At 36.0% G+C, this 19,505-nt stretch overlaps 1 protein-coding gene across 1 annotated transcript; it reads right to left on the reverse strand.

The window, feature by feature from the left end:
• Positions 1 to 6,920: 6,920 nt before the first annotated feature.
• Positions 6,921 to 18,032, reverse strand: LOC6049124 (lipopolysaccharide-induced tumor necrosis factor-alpha factor homolog). Its single transcript, XM_038255764.1, has 4 exons — positions 17,835 to 18,032; positions 13,934 to 14,148; positions 13,569 to 13,707; positions 6,921 to 7,639 (listed from the first exon to the last, which is right to left on the reverse strand). The coding sequence occupies exons 2-4, from the start codon at positions 14,145 to 14,147 to the stop codon at positions 7,537 to 7,539; spliced, it is 456 nt and encodes a 151-aa protein (XP_038111692.1). The 5' UTR covers position 14,148; positions 17,835 to 18,032; the 3' UTR covers positions 6,921 to 7,536.
• Positions 18,033 to 19,505: the final 1,473 nt, after the last annotated feature.

Raw genomic sequence — 19,505 nt, forward strand, 5'->3', positions numbered from 1 at the left:
GAACACGAGAAAAATAAAAATTTCGAAAAAAAATGTGGGCAGTGGGAATTTATTGCGCGTAGAGGGTGACGATTCTCGAGATTTTCAATTTCCCGAGAATCGAGCGTTGAATTTGGCCATTTCCCGGGAATTCCCGGGACCCGGGAGTTATTTTTTTGACTATGCCAATAGTGTTAATAATTTAAAAGAAAAGTAAAAACTAAGTTTTTTTTATGAATTTACTTACAATTGATTCTTACTAATTCTATGAAACGTTAATTGAAGTATGCTCATTATTTAGAGGAACTATGTCTACCTTATGATTTTTTTTATAAATCTGAAAATACAAGATAGTTTCGTGAGCTTTTTGGGACTCTGGGACTAACTGGGAATTTTAGTTTAAAATGTTTACGAATAATATATAATTTCCCAGTATCGGGATTTTTGCAGCATGATAATTCAATTCAATTCGGTTTTATTGGTGAATAATCAAGATACAATCAGTTCTTTTGCAATTCATAACAGAGTTTTGGAGTTCCTTTCAGCTGTGTGTTGCATCATAATCCATTTTGGAACAATTATTTCTATAACTATTGCACTAACAAGAGCAAGAAAAATTAAAAAAAAAAACTTGCTAAAATTGCAAAGGAAAAGGGAAAGAAAGAGAAAAAGCTTATAACTAAATCACAGTATTTTATCCTTTGTAGATGTGCTTGATCATCAGCTCCCCAAGGGCTAGAAATTGCTCCGCCTTGTTACGGCAGGTCCGAAACCTCGACATCATCTCCCCCGCGAGAGCAAAGAACTCTGGCAGGGTGAAGAGATCTTCCCCGGACACTTCTTGCTGGGCCGCATTGCCGCTACCGGCAGCAACCACGCTGGCAATCGATCGCCCCCAGCCAGGGGGAAGGCTGAGTTGTCCGCGCGAACCGTACGCTGCCCAGCAGCCGGCACGGTTACGCTCGTACTTCGCTGAGGAGGGTGGGACGCTGCTGCTTTCTTCTTCCTCTTTTCCTGCTCCTCGAGGTAATTTTTTAGTGCACTGCATCCACGGTAGTTGCTGGTATGGTTACCTCCACAGTTGGCGCACTTGATGCGCGCCGTGGTTTGCTCTGCCTTGTCCCCCAGGTCCGCCTTGCACGGCAGTGCACACGCCTCAGAGAGGTGTGTTTCACCGCACTTCACACAGCGGGGCGGGAGGTTGCAGTTCCGCGAGCCGTGGCCGAATTTCTGGCAACGGTGGCATTGTGCTGCGTCCGACGGGTTCTTTGAGTAGAACCGCCAGTTTACCCAAAACCCGTCCAACGCCTTAGTTCGTCGCAGGTCTTGAATCTTGACGGTGCCGCGGTCGAAGTACAACAGGTACAGTGTGTGTGTGTACCTGTGACTGTTGTCTTCCGCGAGAGGACTTTTATGTCACGCGGCGTTATCCCAGCACCCGAGAGGTCCTTCTTGAGGTCGGAGATCGGGTGGTCTTGGTACCCCTGCAAGACGACCTTAACGGCTGTCTTCAGCACGGGGTCGAATGTGTAGAACTTGAAGTTTTTACTCTTCAATTTCTCCACAACCAGACTGATGTTCTTGTTGTCAAATGTGTAGACTTGCACTGACGACTTACCGATTTTCAGACAACACCCGAGGCCTTCCAGCAACTCGTCAATATCGTCCACCAACGTGTCCAAAACAAAAATTGGAGGTGGTCTACGTTTCTATTGGAGAATTGTTCGTTTTTGGCGTCGGCACTTTTTTCCGTGCACGACGATCGTCGTCGTCGTCGTCGGTAGTGCTGCTACCGTCGGTGTTGTTGTTGTTTTCTTCATCGTCGCTCAGCATCTGGAACTCGTTCCAGGATGTTGACGTGTTGGTCGTGGCACCGGAAGTACCTGAACGGGTTCGCACTGGTGATCTCGGAACATATCTGGGATGAAGATACTTTTTGTCGATGCCTTCTGCGCTCACGCTCCCCTGCGCGATGGCCGGTAGACGAACTTCGCGGGTTTTTCGAGGCCGCACTCGAACTGCCACGGCCACGGCCGGCCTTTGGCATGCTGCAGGAGCAAACTCGCGGGTAATCACGGTAATTTACGGCGAAAAATATCGAAAAAACGATGGAGCACTGAGCACTTGACTGCTGCTTGCTCTCGTGCTTACACGGAGGTGTTGCAGCATGATAAATAACGACTCAAACAACAATTTAAACTTGTTTTTTTTTTCTTTTTTATGGTCAACTGTAAATATTTATTGAAGAAATATTTACAGTTGTTAGGAATACCCGCATGTTCAAAATTGGCGGACAATAACTTTACAAAGGTTGTCAGAGTTTTTTTTCTCCAAAATATAATTTAATATTGAGGTTGACGTGAAACACAAAATGACTTATTGACATAAAAAAAATTACCTTGCTACAGCGAAATTAACTTAAGGACTTAGAATAAAAAAAAAATGAGGATTGCTATACTCGAGAGAAGATATGGAAATTGAACTTATTTTGAAAAAGCTTTACCCGCGTAGAAATAACAAATAAAAATCATATTTAAAAAACTTCAAATTTCATTTCAGGGGTGTAACTGCTAAGTATCCTTTAAGTAAATTTTGTATTCCACATTTTTTTGGCATCTCTCAATAATAGTTATTGGAATTTAAAATAGCATAGCATAGCATAACGGGTCTGCACCACGCTGTAGGGGGTGCCACAATGGTCAATTCAATATTCTTAGACAATTTGATTGCTGCCCGGTACATCCAAAAAAATCTAAGAACGTAAATTTCCACACTGTGCTCCAAGGCTACGCCCATACAGTCCCGTGGGGATTTGGGAGGGGATGTTTTTGTTGTTCACTAGTGGCAAAAGTGCAGGGAACCCATGCGACTTTTAAAAGTGAACGGAATATTTTTGGGAGGTTCGGAATGGGGGTTAGGGGAATTTCATCGGGCCGATGAAAATGGTTGAATGCGTAATGAATTAAATGATTTGGATGTTTGTAAGTGTAAATGTGAGTCTGTAGTGTATTATCTAATAAGCATATAGTTTTGTAATAATAATAAATATAATAAATATAGTAAATAGAATAAATATAATACAATTTGATAAATATAATAAATATAATCAAGATGATTCCATGAAGCTGTAAAAAAATATAGCGGTAATTTAAAATATTAATGCTCCAGATGGTTCCCATGCTATTTTAGAAAGTTTTGTTAATTTAAGCAGTTTAATAATATATGGTATGAGGACATGGTATGTTACAGGAAAGGAATAGGATAAGGAATAATATGAACCTTTAAATAAATCATATAGCGAGTAGATAAATTTACATGTAGACATTTAATTTACAATAATTCCAGGAAGCTGTAAAAAATAATAATAATTGGAAAACTAATACTCCAGATGGAACCACAAATAAAACAACAGAGACACAAAAATCCAAACACGCGTCTTTGCACCTTAAACAGAATTCGACATGAACACGACCACGAAAACAGCACAAAAAGAACACCACAAAAATCCATCTTCCCTTTACTGCTGCTCCCACGATACTCAATAGTTATTGGAATTTAAAATTTACACTTTCTGAATAAGAAGATTAGAGAAGATTTGGTTTATTCGAACTTGAACATCGAGTATTGATTATCAAATGTTCAAAACAATTTAGAATTTTCCTAATAATTTTCTGATTAGTTTATACATATAAATTTGCTTCGATATTTATAAGTTTCAAATTTCCCGGGAGTCTCGACCAAATTGCCCGGGAATCGAGAGGTCCAAAAATGGTCGATTTCCCGGGTATTTTTTCCCGGGAATTCCCGCTCGTCACCCTCTAATTGCGCGTATTCCCGAAAAAGACAAGCGGCATTTCAGCCTCGAAACGACGCGCCGCACTTTCGGCAAATGCGCGCTGTCAAATCCCATACTGCGCGTTTTGTTTGTTTTGATCTTCTTCTTCGAATCGCCGGGCATTGTTGTATGTTTTTTGTTGCACCAAAAGTGCAGAAAATCGTTGGCAACAATGTCTACGGCACATTCTCTAATGCGGCGACGAGAAATCGCATTTTTTTTCTGAGAAATTTTTTGAAATTCTTGAAGATTAATATAAATCACAGTTTTCCAATTTGAAGAACGTATCCTATGATATTATCAACAGCCTATTCCCTACTTCTTATAAGGCTACAGCCTGTTTACTTTTAGCAAAAAAAGTTTTGAAATAGTTAGTTGTTGTCGATCATGGCCGTTCAATGTCACCCGCGACAGACACAAACAACAACAAAAAAGATTAATGCAAAAAAAAAACATTTTCAATAAATACCTTTTTTTTAGAAACGCAATATTTCGTGATAACTATGGACAGGCCCATAGATGTATGAAGATTTTTATGGAGGAACCAACGAAGAAAATTAGAAATCGATGGGCAAAGTTTTATCCAAATAAAAAAATTCAATTGAAAGTCGAAAACGAAAACGTAGAGGACACATTCTCCGGGCTAGTATATCAGTGGAAAAATGTTAAAACTTAATTTAATGTAAAAATTTATGTTATAATAAGATTCTACATAGTTTCAGGCTTTTAACATTAACTTTTACATACTTTCAATGATTTATAAACTCCACGTTTGACGTTAGTAAAGTATTAAATGCAATAAACCGAATTGTCATGTTTGCAAGCACCACAATCAGCCAAAAAACACTCCAAAACCACCTCCGGAAACCCGAAATATCTCCGGTGGCCAGGAACCATTTTTTCAAAGCTGATGATATCCTGAAATTAGGATAAATTTCCCGTGGATTGCAACTGGGTGGATCGAAATAGGTCAATTTTGATATTCAGTATTACGCCCTTTTGAAATGATAGTCTGATTAAAAAAATGTCTTTGATAAGCTCGGAAAATTTTACGAATATGCTTCATGTTTTAACATTGAAAATTGAACCATTAGTTGCTGAGATATCGCCATTAGAAATTGAGGGTTGGTTGGGTGAGACTTAGAAAACTTCAATTTACCTGTTTTTATCTCTTTAAGCAGTTGTGTCTCAGCAACCAGAGGTCTCTTAGACAATTGTATAGCTAATTTTCTGGATCAAAAAAATATTTTTTCAGTAATGGTCACTCATGATCACTATTAGAAAAAGTCTTAAAACTGCAAAAATATCTCGCTGAAATCAAACTTTCGGTAGTTATATCTTGAAAACGGGGTCTGTTAAGTACTTTTCGATAGCAAACTCAATTTTGCATTTAAAAATTAGGTCAAAATATTGCATGTATGAAATAACGTTTTTATTTCAAAAATCACTTTTCTTTGCAAAAATGCATTACTCGGCGGCATAATTTTTGACCATACATCTCTACGGCTCATCCGGATTTTGAAAAATTGAGTTTTTGTGAAAACCAGTCAGGGCCATCCATAAACCATGTGGACACTTTTTTGGGAATCTCGAACCCCCACACCCCCGTCGTGGACAATTTTCATACAAAAAAATCTGGATTTTTTTGGCAACAATAAATCATTTTTTATTTTTGATTTTTATAGTTAAAGGCCGTTGCAAATATTTTTTAAAGTTTTTGTCGCCCCCCCCCCCCTTTAAAATCGGTTGGAAAAATCAGGGGTCAAAACATTTCTGGAGTTTTTTTTGAAAAGGTCCAATAAACCAAATTTCCAATTTTTGCTTTTTGGGTGTTTTTGAAACCGCCTTGAGTCAGGGGTACTAAAAAACACCTAAAAAGCAAAAACTGAAAATTTGGTTTATTGGACCTTTTCAAAAAAAAAAAAAAAAGACTCTGGATTTGTTTTTTCAACAAACTTCACAATTTTAAAGGAAATAGAAGTTTAACCAACTTAAAACAATTAGAAATGCATTTTGCTGCATTTAAAATCATATTTAAAGTTAAATTAAATTTAAAGTAAACAGTTTTTTTTCGGCGAAAAAAAAAATCTCTTCAATAATTGGATATTTTGAATACTAATGATTGCAAAACAACTGGCCAGGTGTAAAATGCACTTAAAAAAACTTTTTTCATTCAAATGTTGAGACCATAGCTTGTTATTTCAATTTTCATATTTTTTTATTTGTTTGCCCCCCCCCCCTCGACCCCAACCAGAGTCGAGGGACATAAACATAAATATTTGCAACGGCCTAAGTATTTTTTTCTGATTTTAGTAATATTTTAATCACTTTTATGATTTTGCTTACAATGCAAAATTGTTTTCCCATTTTTTGAGTAGAGATTTTCCTCGATTTATGACTCAAGACAGTTAGTTTTGCCTTTCCTTAACGTGAAGACTTCCATCATTGTCATGATTTTTCGTTCAAAGATATAAATTTTGCGTCACTTTCAATATTTTGACAAAATTCCTTCAACAAGTTGTTTTGAATAGTGCCCTACACATGCTGATACTTTTTGGTAACGATTATCCCATTCCTTGCTAAGTTATGGAAATCGTCATTAATCAATGATTGCCAACTAGGACGTCAATGACTGTACCACAAAATTATATAAATTTTGAAGCACAATTGATTTAGATCCAAAATTCCTTCAGTGGCTTCAAGAAGGCAACAACCGGCACATGCTAATTCCTTTTAGTGCTGAAATTCGTTAAATTGAATTTTATACAAAATATTTTAATGTGATGATCAATTTTCTTCGAAAATGATCAACGGCTTCACCTTAAAGAGGTTATGTTTAGAGGGATAGGTCACATCTCACTAGATACTGTAACAAACGCCTTAATTTTGCAATCGCAAGCGCTCAAATCGGTTGAAAACTGAATGAGCTTCATTGATTTTACTTAAAGCAAAACGTCCTGGGTTTGTGAGAGTTAATGTAATATTTGGAAATACATTTATTTGTAATTGTGACTTGATCAACCTGCAAAAATCGTTCTATTTACTAAGGTCGCCGACATGTGCAATTAAAAACAAGCAAAGCATCATTACCTAAATCAAAAACGAGTTTGTTCACAGTTTATAGTAAACGTTTATTTACTTTTCACAGTGTTCAGGAATGCAAAGGTAGTAAATATATTTCTAATAAGGCGTTCTCTTGTCCAACGAACTCGCGCGCCCCGTCGTTGCAACCGCATCATCAACCGGCGTTGTAACAATATTTATTAAACAGGTCCTATTTACACTTTATTGCATCTTCACTGCGCGTTATTTCGCGCTTTTTTTTGTTCTTCAAATCCACATCTCTCCCAGTCTATGATGCACCTTAAGTACTACAACACAGCAAATAGGTTTTATTTATACACTTAAAACTACTCACTAAGCCCGCCTTGCGTCGTCGCACTTGTTTACGGGGTATATTACATGAAGATAGTCCTTATTTTCTTTCCGCGGTGCAATCTTGTACACAGATAACACACACGTTGATATAAAGTAATAGTCTTAAGCAAATCTTCTTGTTTGCCCGATTTGCTCGTGTCGACTTTTCTAGTGGCCACGTGAGGACTGGCTTGGCTGAAGGTTTTTTCTTTTTTTTTTTTTGCTAGAAATGCAGCTGGAATAGGGTTGAAGTGGTCGTTAACATCGCATGGCCGAGGAAGGAGGATTCTGGGTCGGTCCAGGCCCTAGCCCCGATATGTTCCGATGTAGGCGCCACAGTTGGGGCAGTAGTGATTGGCGTTCTTGCATGTGTCCACGACGTACGGAATCCAGAAGCATGGCCAACAGCTGAAAGAAAAAAAAAATAATTAAAAGTTGATCATTTTGTTTTGATTGGCATTCGTTTGCAGGTCGAACAACTAACTTAATCATGATGATTTGCAAAAAAAATGTTAAAATCCAGATCAGGATGTATCATTTACGCTGTGAGTTGGTCACAATATTCTCATTTTAGATTCGGGATTCTTGTAGCGATCAACACCACTTGGAATGAGATTTTTTTTGAATTTCTTCTCATTAATTTATTGACTCCCTATCGCTCAAATGAACGAGCAACACGTGCCCAGAACAAACCGGTTTAATATTTTGATCGTTTGAAAGATTCCGGTTCGGAGGCCCTTCCGATCAGTCTTTCCCAAAGCTTTGTGTATCCATCTCCGTTCAGATGACATCGACCCGTAACCACGAGGCCGGTTTCGCACTAATAACACACGCTGGAAAGTTCGAGCTCTGGATGTCGCACAGGTTTTGTACCTACAACCGGCGAAGGTGAATAACGCCCTCTTCATAAATTAAAATTATTATCTGTGAAGGTGTAATTTGTGTCGCGTTGATTAACTTTTACTGAGGTGGAAAAGATGATGAAAATAAGTACCCCGGGATCAGCTGTTATGCTTGCTGCCCAGACGTAATAGTTGCACAATTGTTGTCTGGCTGAAGGGTACAAAAGGGATTGTGTAATGTCGTTAAGTGCACTATGGAAATAAGTTCTAGGAATCAGGAGGATAATTGGTCTTGTTTTAGATTATTTACCTAACCTGTCCATTCAAGATTAGAACTGATGATCACTGGATTGTAATTTTTTTTAAATATGAAAATCTTTCCACTTTTTTCTCTAGGGTAAAAACATGTATCTACAAAAATTCATTGAAATTGGAGAGGGTCGAGTAAAAAGTACCAGATAAATTCTTTTTTTGGGCTGAAATTGCTCATATCTTGGGTGTTTTTATAAGACAACCCGTTGTTATAAATTTTCAGAAAGTTATTTTAACTCACCGGCAGTCGCGTACGTGTACTTTTTACACACTAGTAAGAAACGCCAAACCACGCGACTTCCCAAGAATAAAGTCCTTTCCGAAACCTCAAATATTTAAAGATCTAGTGCGTCCATTCCGGGAATTCCCGGGACAAAATTCCCGGGATTTTCCAAATCTGGGAATTACCGAAACCCGGGATTTTTAATATTTTGTCACGGAAATTCCCGCAAATTAAAAAAAAAATCATATCTTGGTCTGCGAATTCAGATTTTGATTTGGAAATAGATGAACAGTTGAATACTTTGTTATCGTGCAAAATTAGTATTTTGCTGTCGTTGTTTAGATTGAATTGTAGATTATCATCACGTCAGCTGTGTGCTATCTTGTGACATAGACCATTTTGGTCGAAAATGAGTTAATGATGACGTTTTGCTATACTTAACAAACACTACAAGATGCTTTAACCCGATTTTGGAAACTCGCTTCCGTTCCCCGGATATCGCAATACACACTTGTGACATAGACCAATTTATAATCAAAATGATCGTGCACACTTGTGACACGTCATACATGTTGTTGGAAAATGTTGAATTTTTTTCTTGTTTTTCACAAATTTATGTTGATACACATTTTCTGAAGGCAATGCAATCTTTTGTTTTTGAAAATATACTGATTAAGTCGGTTAAACTATTGATTTAAGTCTATTTTAGTTTGTATGGAAATTCTGTGCACACTTGTGACACGTAGTACAATTTTACTTTCGAAACACACTTGTGACACGTGCTTTTCAGATTTTTGTTTACATAACTTACTGTATCTTTTAACTGGTGTAACCAAATTAGTTGAAACTTGGAGCGTTTGTTAAGCGATAGTATACGAACCGATTACTTCAAAAAGTTTGGCTCTACCATTCATAGTTTTGAAAATATTTATCATCAAACTTTACAAATCGATTTTCTCGAAAAGTACTAAATGGTCGTTGTCACAAGACAGCACACAGCTGACGATCAATTAACAGTTTTGAGCTAATTCTATGACTTTATGCTTGAAAAACATAACAAAAATAATAAAAACAAAGAATTTAAGACTGTTTCAAAAATTTCCCGGGATTCTGGGAATTCCTGGGATTCAAAAAATATTTTTTCCGTTTCCCGGGAAATTCTAAACCCGGAAAAATTGGACGCCCTTTAAGATCAGACAACCTTATTAAAAGTGTTATTAATACACTCGGATCTAAGATATTTTGATCAAAAAAACTATGTTCAATTCCTTCATTAGACCAATGTTTAAGGGTAAAGTTTTAAGTATATTTTGACGTTCCACATTAGTTAGGGCAAAATAACATTGAAAAAGAGGTTTCATTCAGCCATTGTTTTTTAACCTTAAAATATCAAACTATATTTTACTATGAAGATTAAAAAAATTAAGGCAAACATTTTTAACAGATATTTTTTCAAAAATGTTAGTCAGTGGCAAAAAAATGGCCAGGCTTGATTTAAATTTTAATGTTAAAAACATTACTTAATCCACCTTTAAGTGGTTGATGCCTTGTTCTTATTTATACTTTCATCTTAAATAGCAACCTTCCTCCCTTCAATGTTCTGTCTATTTTTTCTTCACTGCTCACAACTTTTGATTTGAACATCTTTTTCATCAAAATGTCTGAGATCCGGCTTCCAAAAAGTGTAATATCAAAACATAAGTGGTCACAACTTTTGGTGGGGGTATCAGTTCTTCAATCTTTTGAACTGATTGGGAAGGTCTGTTGATTGCAAAGAAGGGGCAACGTTTTCATCAAAATATCTGGCATCAAAAAAGTATTTAAATAACACTTAAGCGCTTATAACTTTTGATAGGGTTGTTAGATCTTCAATCATCTTTTGGGCTTGTTGGAATGACTAATTTTCTTAAAAATGTAAAACATGACGGGGTTTCTTTCAAAAACCACTCTTTTTACAATCTTGTGGACTTTAGTTAAATTCGTTTTTTAGAATTACTTTGACGTACTTTGCTAAACTTTATAATTTTCAAACCCCAAGACGAATCGAGTGGGACCAAAACGGACATAATCGATTCAGCCAGTGCCGAGATAATCAAGTGACGACACGCATACATTTGATCAGAATTTGATTTTGAGTGGATATGTATACGGGAAGGTGGTTCTACGAGTCCTAGGTATGAAGTTAATCTTCGAGTGATTTAAGAGCCTTTCCTCAGTAAGGTGAGGAAGGTAAAACGATAACTTGTGTGTTAATTTATCGCAGGAAATGGATAAATTGCACATGGCTATGAATAGCATAAACATGAGCCAGCTGTGCTAAATTTTATTGTTTAACCTGCATTATGATTAACCTCTCTAATCAAAGTTTGTTCACGTGCAATAGGCCAATGTTTATGTAATACGAAGATAAACTGGATCACGCAATCCTTTTAATAGTGCGTTTACTATATAGCAATGAAAATGTTAGCATGCAATGTGTTATCTGTAATTTTTTCCACAAATTAATTGTAACAAAAAACAAACTAATTAAACTATGTTAAATATGCTTAGTCAAAAAAAAAACTTTCCTCTAAAACGTTTCAGCGTTCTTTAGAGTACCTTTCCTAGTACCTCAAGTAGCTATCCTATTCCGGTACAATCGCACCAATAATATCTTATCTAGCTCCACCTTCCACAAGTACACCGCGCTAATTATGGTGCAAATGAGCTATAATCTAATCACACTTAGGTCCTCCTTATCTTATCGGCATTGGCACCCCCACGTCCGTTGATATTTGCACAGGTTGAAGCAATCGTCGCGCCCATGAGTGGGTGACTGAGAATGCTTATGAGCTCATTTCACCGACTGATAGTTCCATTACATTTTGCTGATAAATGACTTTTGTTTTTGCGTTTCAGTAAAATTGTACCTGCTCGATATAGGGCGTCAAATTTTCCCGGGCTTAGAATTTCCCGGGAAACGGGAAATCCCGGAAATTCCCGGGATCCCGGAAAATTTTTGAAACAGTCGTAAAATCTTGGTTTTTATTATATTTGTTATGTTTTTAAAGCTTAAAGTCATAGAATTAGCTTTATCCTGTTAATTGGTCATAATCTACACTTCTATCTAAAAAACGACAGCAGTTTTCAGACAGCTTAAAAAACAAAAAAATGATTTTTTTGTTCTTTTTTGTGCTTGTTTAAATCCACAGGTTTTGAACCAGTATGATGAATTAGTTTCTTATTAATATATTTCTATTATTTATTTGTTTATATGACATGACTACGAAAGCTTAAACGAAATTTTTTGAACTCTCTAAAAAAACAAGAAGCGAAAACAAAAACAAATAAAATGAAATCAGCCAATGTTAAATTCAAAAAAATTGGTAGAATAACATAAAAACATATTTTACAAATTATATTTAAGTCTCTAACGCTACTAGGGAAAATGGGGACTACAGCCTGAATCCAAACAGGAAATTTTAGAGCAATACATTTGGAAAACGTTGTACTTATTGTTGAGTTCTGTTCCTGTTTTAACCGAAATCAATAAAAAAAAAACGTTACTTAATCCACCTTTAGGTGGTTGGTGTACACATGTTTATGGATCTCCCCTAACGTTCGCAGCACCTAAGAGGTCCTAATAAAAATAAGTGATGAGTAAAAAAAACAGACTACCTACAGACTTTTTGTCAAGATTATAGAGACACGGCCTTTGAGGAAAATGGCATCCCTCTACACGGCTTTTTCGTGGCGATCAGACCCGACCATTTGAGGTCATGTGAATTCAGACCATTTTTTAAACTGCTTGTAATTTAAGATAGGTAAGTCAGATCTTGAAAATTCTTACTCCACCTAAAAGGTCTTCTGATATGCTTTCTAAAAATATATAACATGTGAGGGTTTCGTGAAAAAACCACCCTTTTTACCATAATTTTAATTTAATATGAAACAGTTTTTTTTAACATAACTTTTTAAATACATGATAAAACTGCATGAATTTAAATAGTAACTTAAGGGACGTTAAGACGGATCGATTAAAACCATTCCGGCCAAAATCGGTTGAGCCTGTGACGAGATATTCCAGTGACATTGATTTGGTACACGTCCCGCCCGTGTGGATCAATCGGACCGCGCACTGGACTCACAATCCAGAGGTCGATGGTTCGAATCCCGCGGCGGGCGCTCTAAAATTCTTTGTGTAAATATGGGTATTCGGCGCCGTCGCTCCGTGCCATACTTTCATACACTTAGGAGCCCAGGGCGGCGAAGTCCTTGTAGATAAAAAGGAAGACACTAGTGGTTGGTACTAGCAATGGTGGCCGACAGCTATAACGTCAACTTCGTTTTTTTTTGATTTGGTACACATGTCTACATACAGCCAAACACACAGACATTTGCTCAGCTGGTGATTCTGAGTCGATATGTACAAATGAAAGTAGGTCTAGGAGGTCTAATTAAAAAGTTCATTTTCCGAGTGATTTTATAGCCTTTCCTCAGTAAGGTGAGGAAGGCAAAAATCTAAAAATTTTGTAATATTTTTGGCTTGAACAGCTGTCTTAATTCTTTTCTTTTTACCTGATTTGCTCCAGATGCCAATGTTTGATGAAAAATAATTAAATATGATATTTTTTTTGCAATTTCAAAATCATGAATACACGAAAATATAAAACCAAGTCTTTTTAAAAATAATAGAAATTAAATTGAGAACATTAAAAGCGCTAGACATTTTGCGGATCTGTAAACTATAATTTTTCCAATTTTACCTAATAAGCCAAATTTAATCTGATATATGCCAAATACAAATTTTAATGCTCAACGATTACTAAGTATTCAACTGTTCATCTATTTCCACATCTAAATCTGAATTCTCAGACCTTGATTTGATTTTTTTTAAATTCGGAATTCCCGGGACAAAATATGAAAAATCCCGGGAATTCCCGCTTCATGATTCAACCCGCAGACGTTATGATATACTTACATAAATAAGCACAGAAGACCAGCCATAATGTGCGTTTTGGTGGAGGTTTCGTAGTCCAGTTTGGTGATGACGTGCTTCTGGCAGGATGGGCAGCTGATCGAGGCCGGATCCGGTCCAACCTGGGGTGCTGTTACTATCGCTGGATACATCATGGGGTAAAGAAAGTAAAGATTTTTTGTTTGTTATGACATTTATTTTTGAAAAATAAATAAATCAGCGTCTCCTAAGCTACGAAACTACCTTGTTTGACATAATCTTTGAAAATTAAAAAAAAAGGTTTCTTTAAAATGCTTTTCTTTGGCTTAATTTTTATCTTCATATTGAATTGAAGCAGGTAATTGAAACATATATTAAACAATACTCACTGTGAACGTAGGTCGGCTGCTGTCCCCCGTGGCCACCCGGTGGGATCATGTTGGCGTTGGCATCGTACGGTGGTGGCGGCGGCGGATGAGGATAGCTGTGGTTCACCGGTGGATGTGGATAACCGGCGGGTTGTGGCTGAAACTGGTGCGTATTTGGTCCGGCCACAAATCCGGGCGCTTGCGACGATGGGTAGGGTGGATTTTTGTTGTCCATGCTGGCGGTTGGTTGAAAGAATTATTATAGAGACAATTTGGAGACAATTCTGTGGAACACAGAATCGTGCTAATCGAAACGTGGACGGAATTTGGTCATGCTTAGAATGCTAATTGTGTTGCTGCTCTGTTTTGCCAGGCATTTGCTAATACAATTCCAGTTTTGCTAGAACAGTTTTTGTTCCAAGAATGATCACCAAGCTTAAAAGTGCAATTCTTCATCATCATCATAAAGGTGTAAATTCCAAAAACTAGTTTCTTCACGCCTCGATAAACCAGCTGCTTGCAACTGGTAACCAACAAACCTTCTCAAATATGCAAATTTAATAGCCTCACTAAGAATACCTCCCAACTTTGTTCTACATTTCGATTGAGGTGATTGTCCTCTACTTACACAGAAAAAAAAACAATTCCCGTAATCGTGAATTAAGTTCACGAATGTGAGATCCACGAAGGAATTTATTCATGAGTATGGTGCATTTGCACCATAAACGTGAATATATTCCTTCGTGGTTCTCATAATCGTGAACTGACTTCACGGTTTCGAGAATTGATTTTTTTCTGTGTATATGATCGACTCATTTGTCCCAGGGCACCTTCCCTCAAGTCGTGTAAAACAGCAGCTCGGATTGTAGAATCTAATCATGCTGCGCGACTTAGCTAATACGACCTTCTCCGGTGGCAAGACTAAACGCGCGCGATTGATTACGAACCGAGCTTCAATCGTGCCATCCTGTGAACTTGACACGGTTGTGCGCTTGTGTGGGGGCTAAATCTTGCACAGGGTGATTGGCTTGTTTGTCACAATGTTCTAGAATGTAGTGTTTTAATGGGAACTGGTTTTAGGCAGATTGGTGTTTACTGTTTCAAAAAGTGGGTTTCTTATCTATTTTAGTAGTTTATTACTTTGTTTATTGAGATACGTTTATTTTTCGGTTGTATAGAAACAATAAAGACTACCGTTAAAATGCTTTTTTTTATTATTTTGTTTCAGAATTAATAAAACCCTCTGAAAAAATCAATTGAAAAATTAATAAATAGTAGTTTATGCAACAAGTTGCAAAAAGAGGATTTTTTCAGCACGAGTCGTACATTTATCCAACGAGGTTCACCAAGTTGGATAAATACGAAGAGTGCTGAAAAAATCAAGTTTTGCAACGAGCTCCATACAATATTTTTTGTTATTCTGAAAAACACCCACTGAGTGAAATTTAATGTCAAATTTTCATGTATTTTGTCAATAAATCGTTTGAATAAAAAAAAATGTTGAAAAGTGTTACTTTTCGAAACAAGTGCTGAACAGTGTTGTTATTCGATTCTGTTATTTTTGGTACAGAAAAGTAGGCTATTTCGTCGTTCAAGAATGACAGGAAAAGTAAGTAGTTTCACGACGGAATTGCAAATAATTATTTTTAAAACTTCTACAGTTTTTAAAATACTTACAATACTTCTTTAAGATACCTTCCCATAACTGATCTTAAAAATGAATAAATCTTGGTTTTATTAAGTTTGATTTAAATCGTTTAAAGCATGTTTTGTATTTTTTCCAAATAAAATCCCAAATATTTTTACATCAACCACTCTTCAATTTCTTGTTCGAAACTGCGAAAAGATAGAAATATTATGTCAAAGGGACTTACGTTTTAAATTGGACCCTCAATTCCCGTTACTCAGCTGCTGGAAATTGATTGACATGTAATTTTTTGGAAATTAAATGTTCTTTTCAAACATATTTTTAAGATATGCTACGTCATTTCGTCGCTTCTGTGCTATCTTGTGACACGTCCTATCTTTTTACAGCAGACGTGTCACAAGATAGCACACAAGCGACGATTTGTGGATAGCGTCATTGGAGAAAGTATCATATAACTAACCCAACAGGTTATTATCCCTCAAACCTAGTGCGTATCATTTCAACAGTAGTTTTAATAGGATTGACCTATATCAGTTTGTTAAAAAAAAACTTTTTATTTGCTGAATTAATAAATAAAAACATAGAATAACTTTGCTAGACCTACTTAAATATCTACAAGAATGGTTGAATTAACCTTTCTCAACATTATAGGCAAGTTTGTTGAAGAAAACAAAGCTTTAAATGTGCATAACATATCTAATAATATTTCTGAAAAGTTTGGTAACTCCTCTCTAATTAATCCCATACTTGATTTGAGGAATTCTGTCAGGTAATTTTGGAGAACAGTGTAGGATAAAGTTTAAATCGTCGATTTTGATTATACTGCAAAACGTTTAAATTTATTTTACAAATTCAGATATTTTATTGAAAAATCAAGCTCTTGACTCAAAGCAAGCAAATATAATCAAATTATTGACAACACCGACCAACAAAATTTCAGCGCAGGCTCATATTCGTATATTCGTCACTGTTGCATACAATCCAAAAATTGCATGCAATATGTGGGAGTAGCGAACAGCACTAATTCTCCATACAAACTTTGGAGAAAACCCATTCGGCCTAGTCTACATATTTTTGAAAAATTCGAAATGCACGTGTTTCTGGGGACTCCAAACATCATGCTTCTCCTCGAGTTGAGCATGCGTAGTCATTTTTGTTTATTTTTTAGTTCAGTGTAATTGCACATGATGGTCAGCTTAACAAATCGTGTTTTTTGTTCATTACATTGCAAAAAGTATTCCGGTTGAATCTGCATGAGTTTTTTTTCTGGACTTCTTGATGTATAAGCGATGAACCGTCCAGATTCTGCAAGATAACTTTGATAAAAGCTAAAATCACCTTCAAGGATCAAGGAACAAATATGAAATGCATTTTTTCAATAGCGGAGAAATTTTTCGTTAAATTTGTTGATCATTCACAAATAAAACTAAATTTTGGAAGCAACATTGAAATCAATCTCATTTTTACGCAATGGTAAAGGTTTGAGACATACAATTTCATGTTTTGTTTAATATAATTACGAATAATTTTCAAACTTCAAGTGATGCTCTGGCTCTGGCGGAGATTTTTGTTGCAACAATTTAAATATCTTCTAGCGTTCTTCTCAAATATGTTTTAAATGGTATGTTTATGTTTTTTTGGTAAAAGTATTGTCTCCGTTTTGACTATCAAATTGTTTCATTTAACAATTCAAAATACTAAACAAATCTGTACCGAAAATATCAACAAACATAAAAACATAAAAAAGCTCCATTCATTGACCGTAAATTTTTTGGCATAATACAACCTGATTAAAGGCACATAAACTGATTTAATTTCTCAACCAGCTTCGAGTCCATTCCTGGCGGTGGTGACAGACAGACAGCGTTACATGCCACAAAGATACCTGATTGATGAAAATTATTCCACACACTCTAGGAACACCTTCATATTTCACAACTTTAGCCAGTACTGCAGCACCAACAACCCCTCTAGACACGACACAACCGACACTCAATTGTTATGAAACACTCGGCGACGACGACGACAACTTCACCGCCGAAGCCCCCCAAACAAAAACATAACCGGTCTCAACTGCTGCTGCAGTTGTTGTTGTTGGTGGTTTTTGGCGAATGTGATACTTCAATATATATGGAATAAAACCACTTTTATTTTCGAGGTAGACAACCACACCAAAAACCAATAAGCTGTCCCCCTAACCCCCTACAAAAGGGAACTCCTCATTGACCAAAAGTTTAAAGCCAGTGTCACAGACAATCGGATCTCGCAACTCACTTTTCAAAACTCTTCCTTTCACTAACGGCTTCTCTCACTCGATCACCTTTCTTCGGAACTGTCACTATTTCCACGCCACGCAAAGCGATCGAACACGCGGCCCCCACAAAACTTGAACACTCTCCTCCCCTTTGCGAAGAAGGCAAAAAGGTCCGATTCCGTCGAGCGACTAAAGCTTACTGAGCGGCCTCAACCAGCTGGCCTGGCTCAAAATAGAGCGAAAGCTGTGCTTTGCTTTGCCTGCGAGGGGGACCCGCTCACTCGCTGGCTTTTTCCCTTCGGTCTGACTTGGCTGGCGCGCGTATTCGAGCTCACTACTGAGAGTTAGTCAGTAAAAAATAATGGGAAATTTGAGTAAAAACCTAGAAATATCAAGTAAAACTATATCGAATTAGATTAGGTAAGAACAGAATGCTATTAGGCTGATTAAAAAATCAATTCCAGACTTTTTTTTAAAGGTGCTTATTGTCTTTCATACGTTTATAGGACCTTTAAAATATACTTTAGAATTAAGGAAAGCTAGTAAAACATGTAAAATGTATCATGAGAAATATGAAAAATCATATTTTCACGTTAGTTTAAGGAGTCCTATTTTAAAAAAAAGTGAAAAAAGAATAAGTCACGGTTATGCGTTGTGATTATTGTACTTGATCGTTAATTTTTTAGCCATTTCAATAATAAAAAAAACTTATTTGAATTTAAAAAATATATTCATAAAAATTATATTAAGAATTTCGATCGTAGTTTTTCGACTCACGATCGAGATTTCTTGATAGCAATATTACATTCTACCATCGGCAAATCTCGATCTACCATCGACAATTTAAGAGTTATCATCAAGAAATTACGATCTAAATCTTACTATCAAGAAGTCTCCATCGTGGATCGAGAAATTAAAACCGAAATTCCTAATAGCATTTTTTTAGAATATTTGTTTAATTCAAATAAGATTTTTTTTATTGAAATAACTGAAAAATTTTGAAATTGAAAAAAATTGTTATTTATTCTGTAATTAAAAAATAAACTCTTAAAAAAACTTTTTTTGTTATAAATTTTTAATCTTAAAAATTAAGTGAATTAAGCAAAAAAAATTAAGGTAACGAAATTTTTCAAACTATTGAAAATTAAAACAAATATCTCCATATTTTTTAGATTTTAATTTTTTTTTGAAATTTTAAATTTTTGTCTTGTTTGTATATTTTGATTTAAATTTTATATTTTTGTTAATGTTTTGCGATCTTTTTGAATTTTTCAAGACTTGATTTTTTTGCACACATCAAGATTTTCTCGATCGTCAATCGTAATTCGTCGATGGTAGATCGAGAAGATAAGATCGAATGATCTCAATCTATTATCGACAAATTATGTATCATCGACCGGTGTTACGTTGGAGTGCAATAATCATCACGATTATTTTGATCTGAAAGCTTACGTCTTAAGTTTGACCTAGTATTACACAAAACGAGATTTTTCATGTTGTATTTTTTGATTTGGATGAAATTTTGTCGAGCCTTTTTGCATCATGAGTTTTTCTATACAAGCTTAATACAATGACGAACATCTGTATGTTGTGAAGGGATTTTCTGTTAAATGTGTTTTCTCCTTCTGATTTGAGTTCCTAATTTATTTATTTATTTTTTCAAAATTTGTTCAATTATTTCAGGACACTAA

This window comes from Culex quinquefasciatus, chromosome 2 (assembly GCF_015732765.1).
Source record: "Culex quinquefasciatus strain JHB chromosome 2, VPISU_Cqui_1.0_pri_paternal, whole genome shotgun sequence".
Classification (NCBI taxonomy): Eukaryota; Metazoa; Arthropoda; class Insecta; order Diptera; family Culicidae; genus Culex; species Culex quinquefasciatus.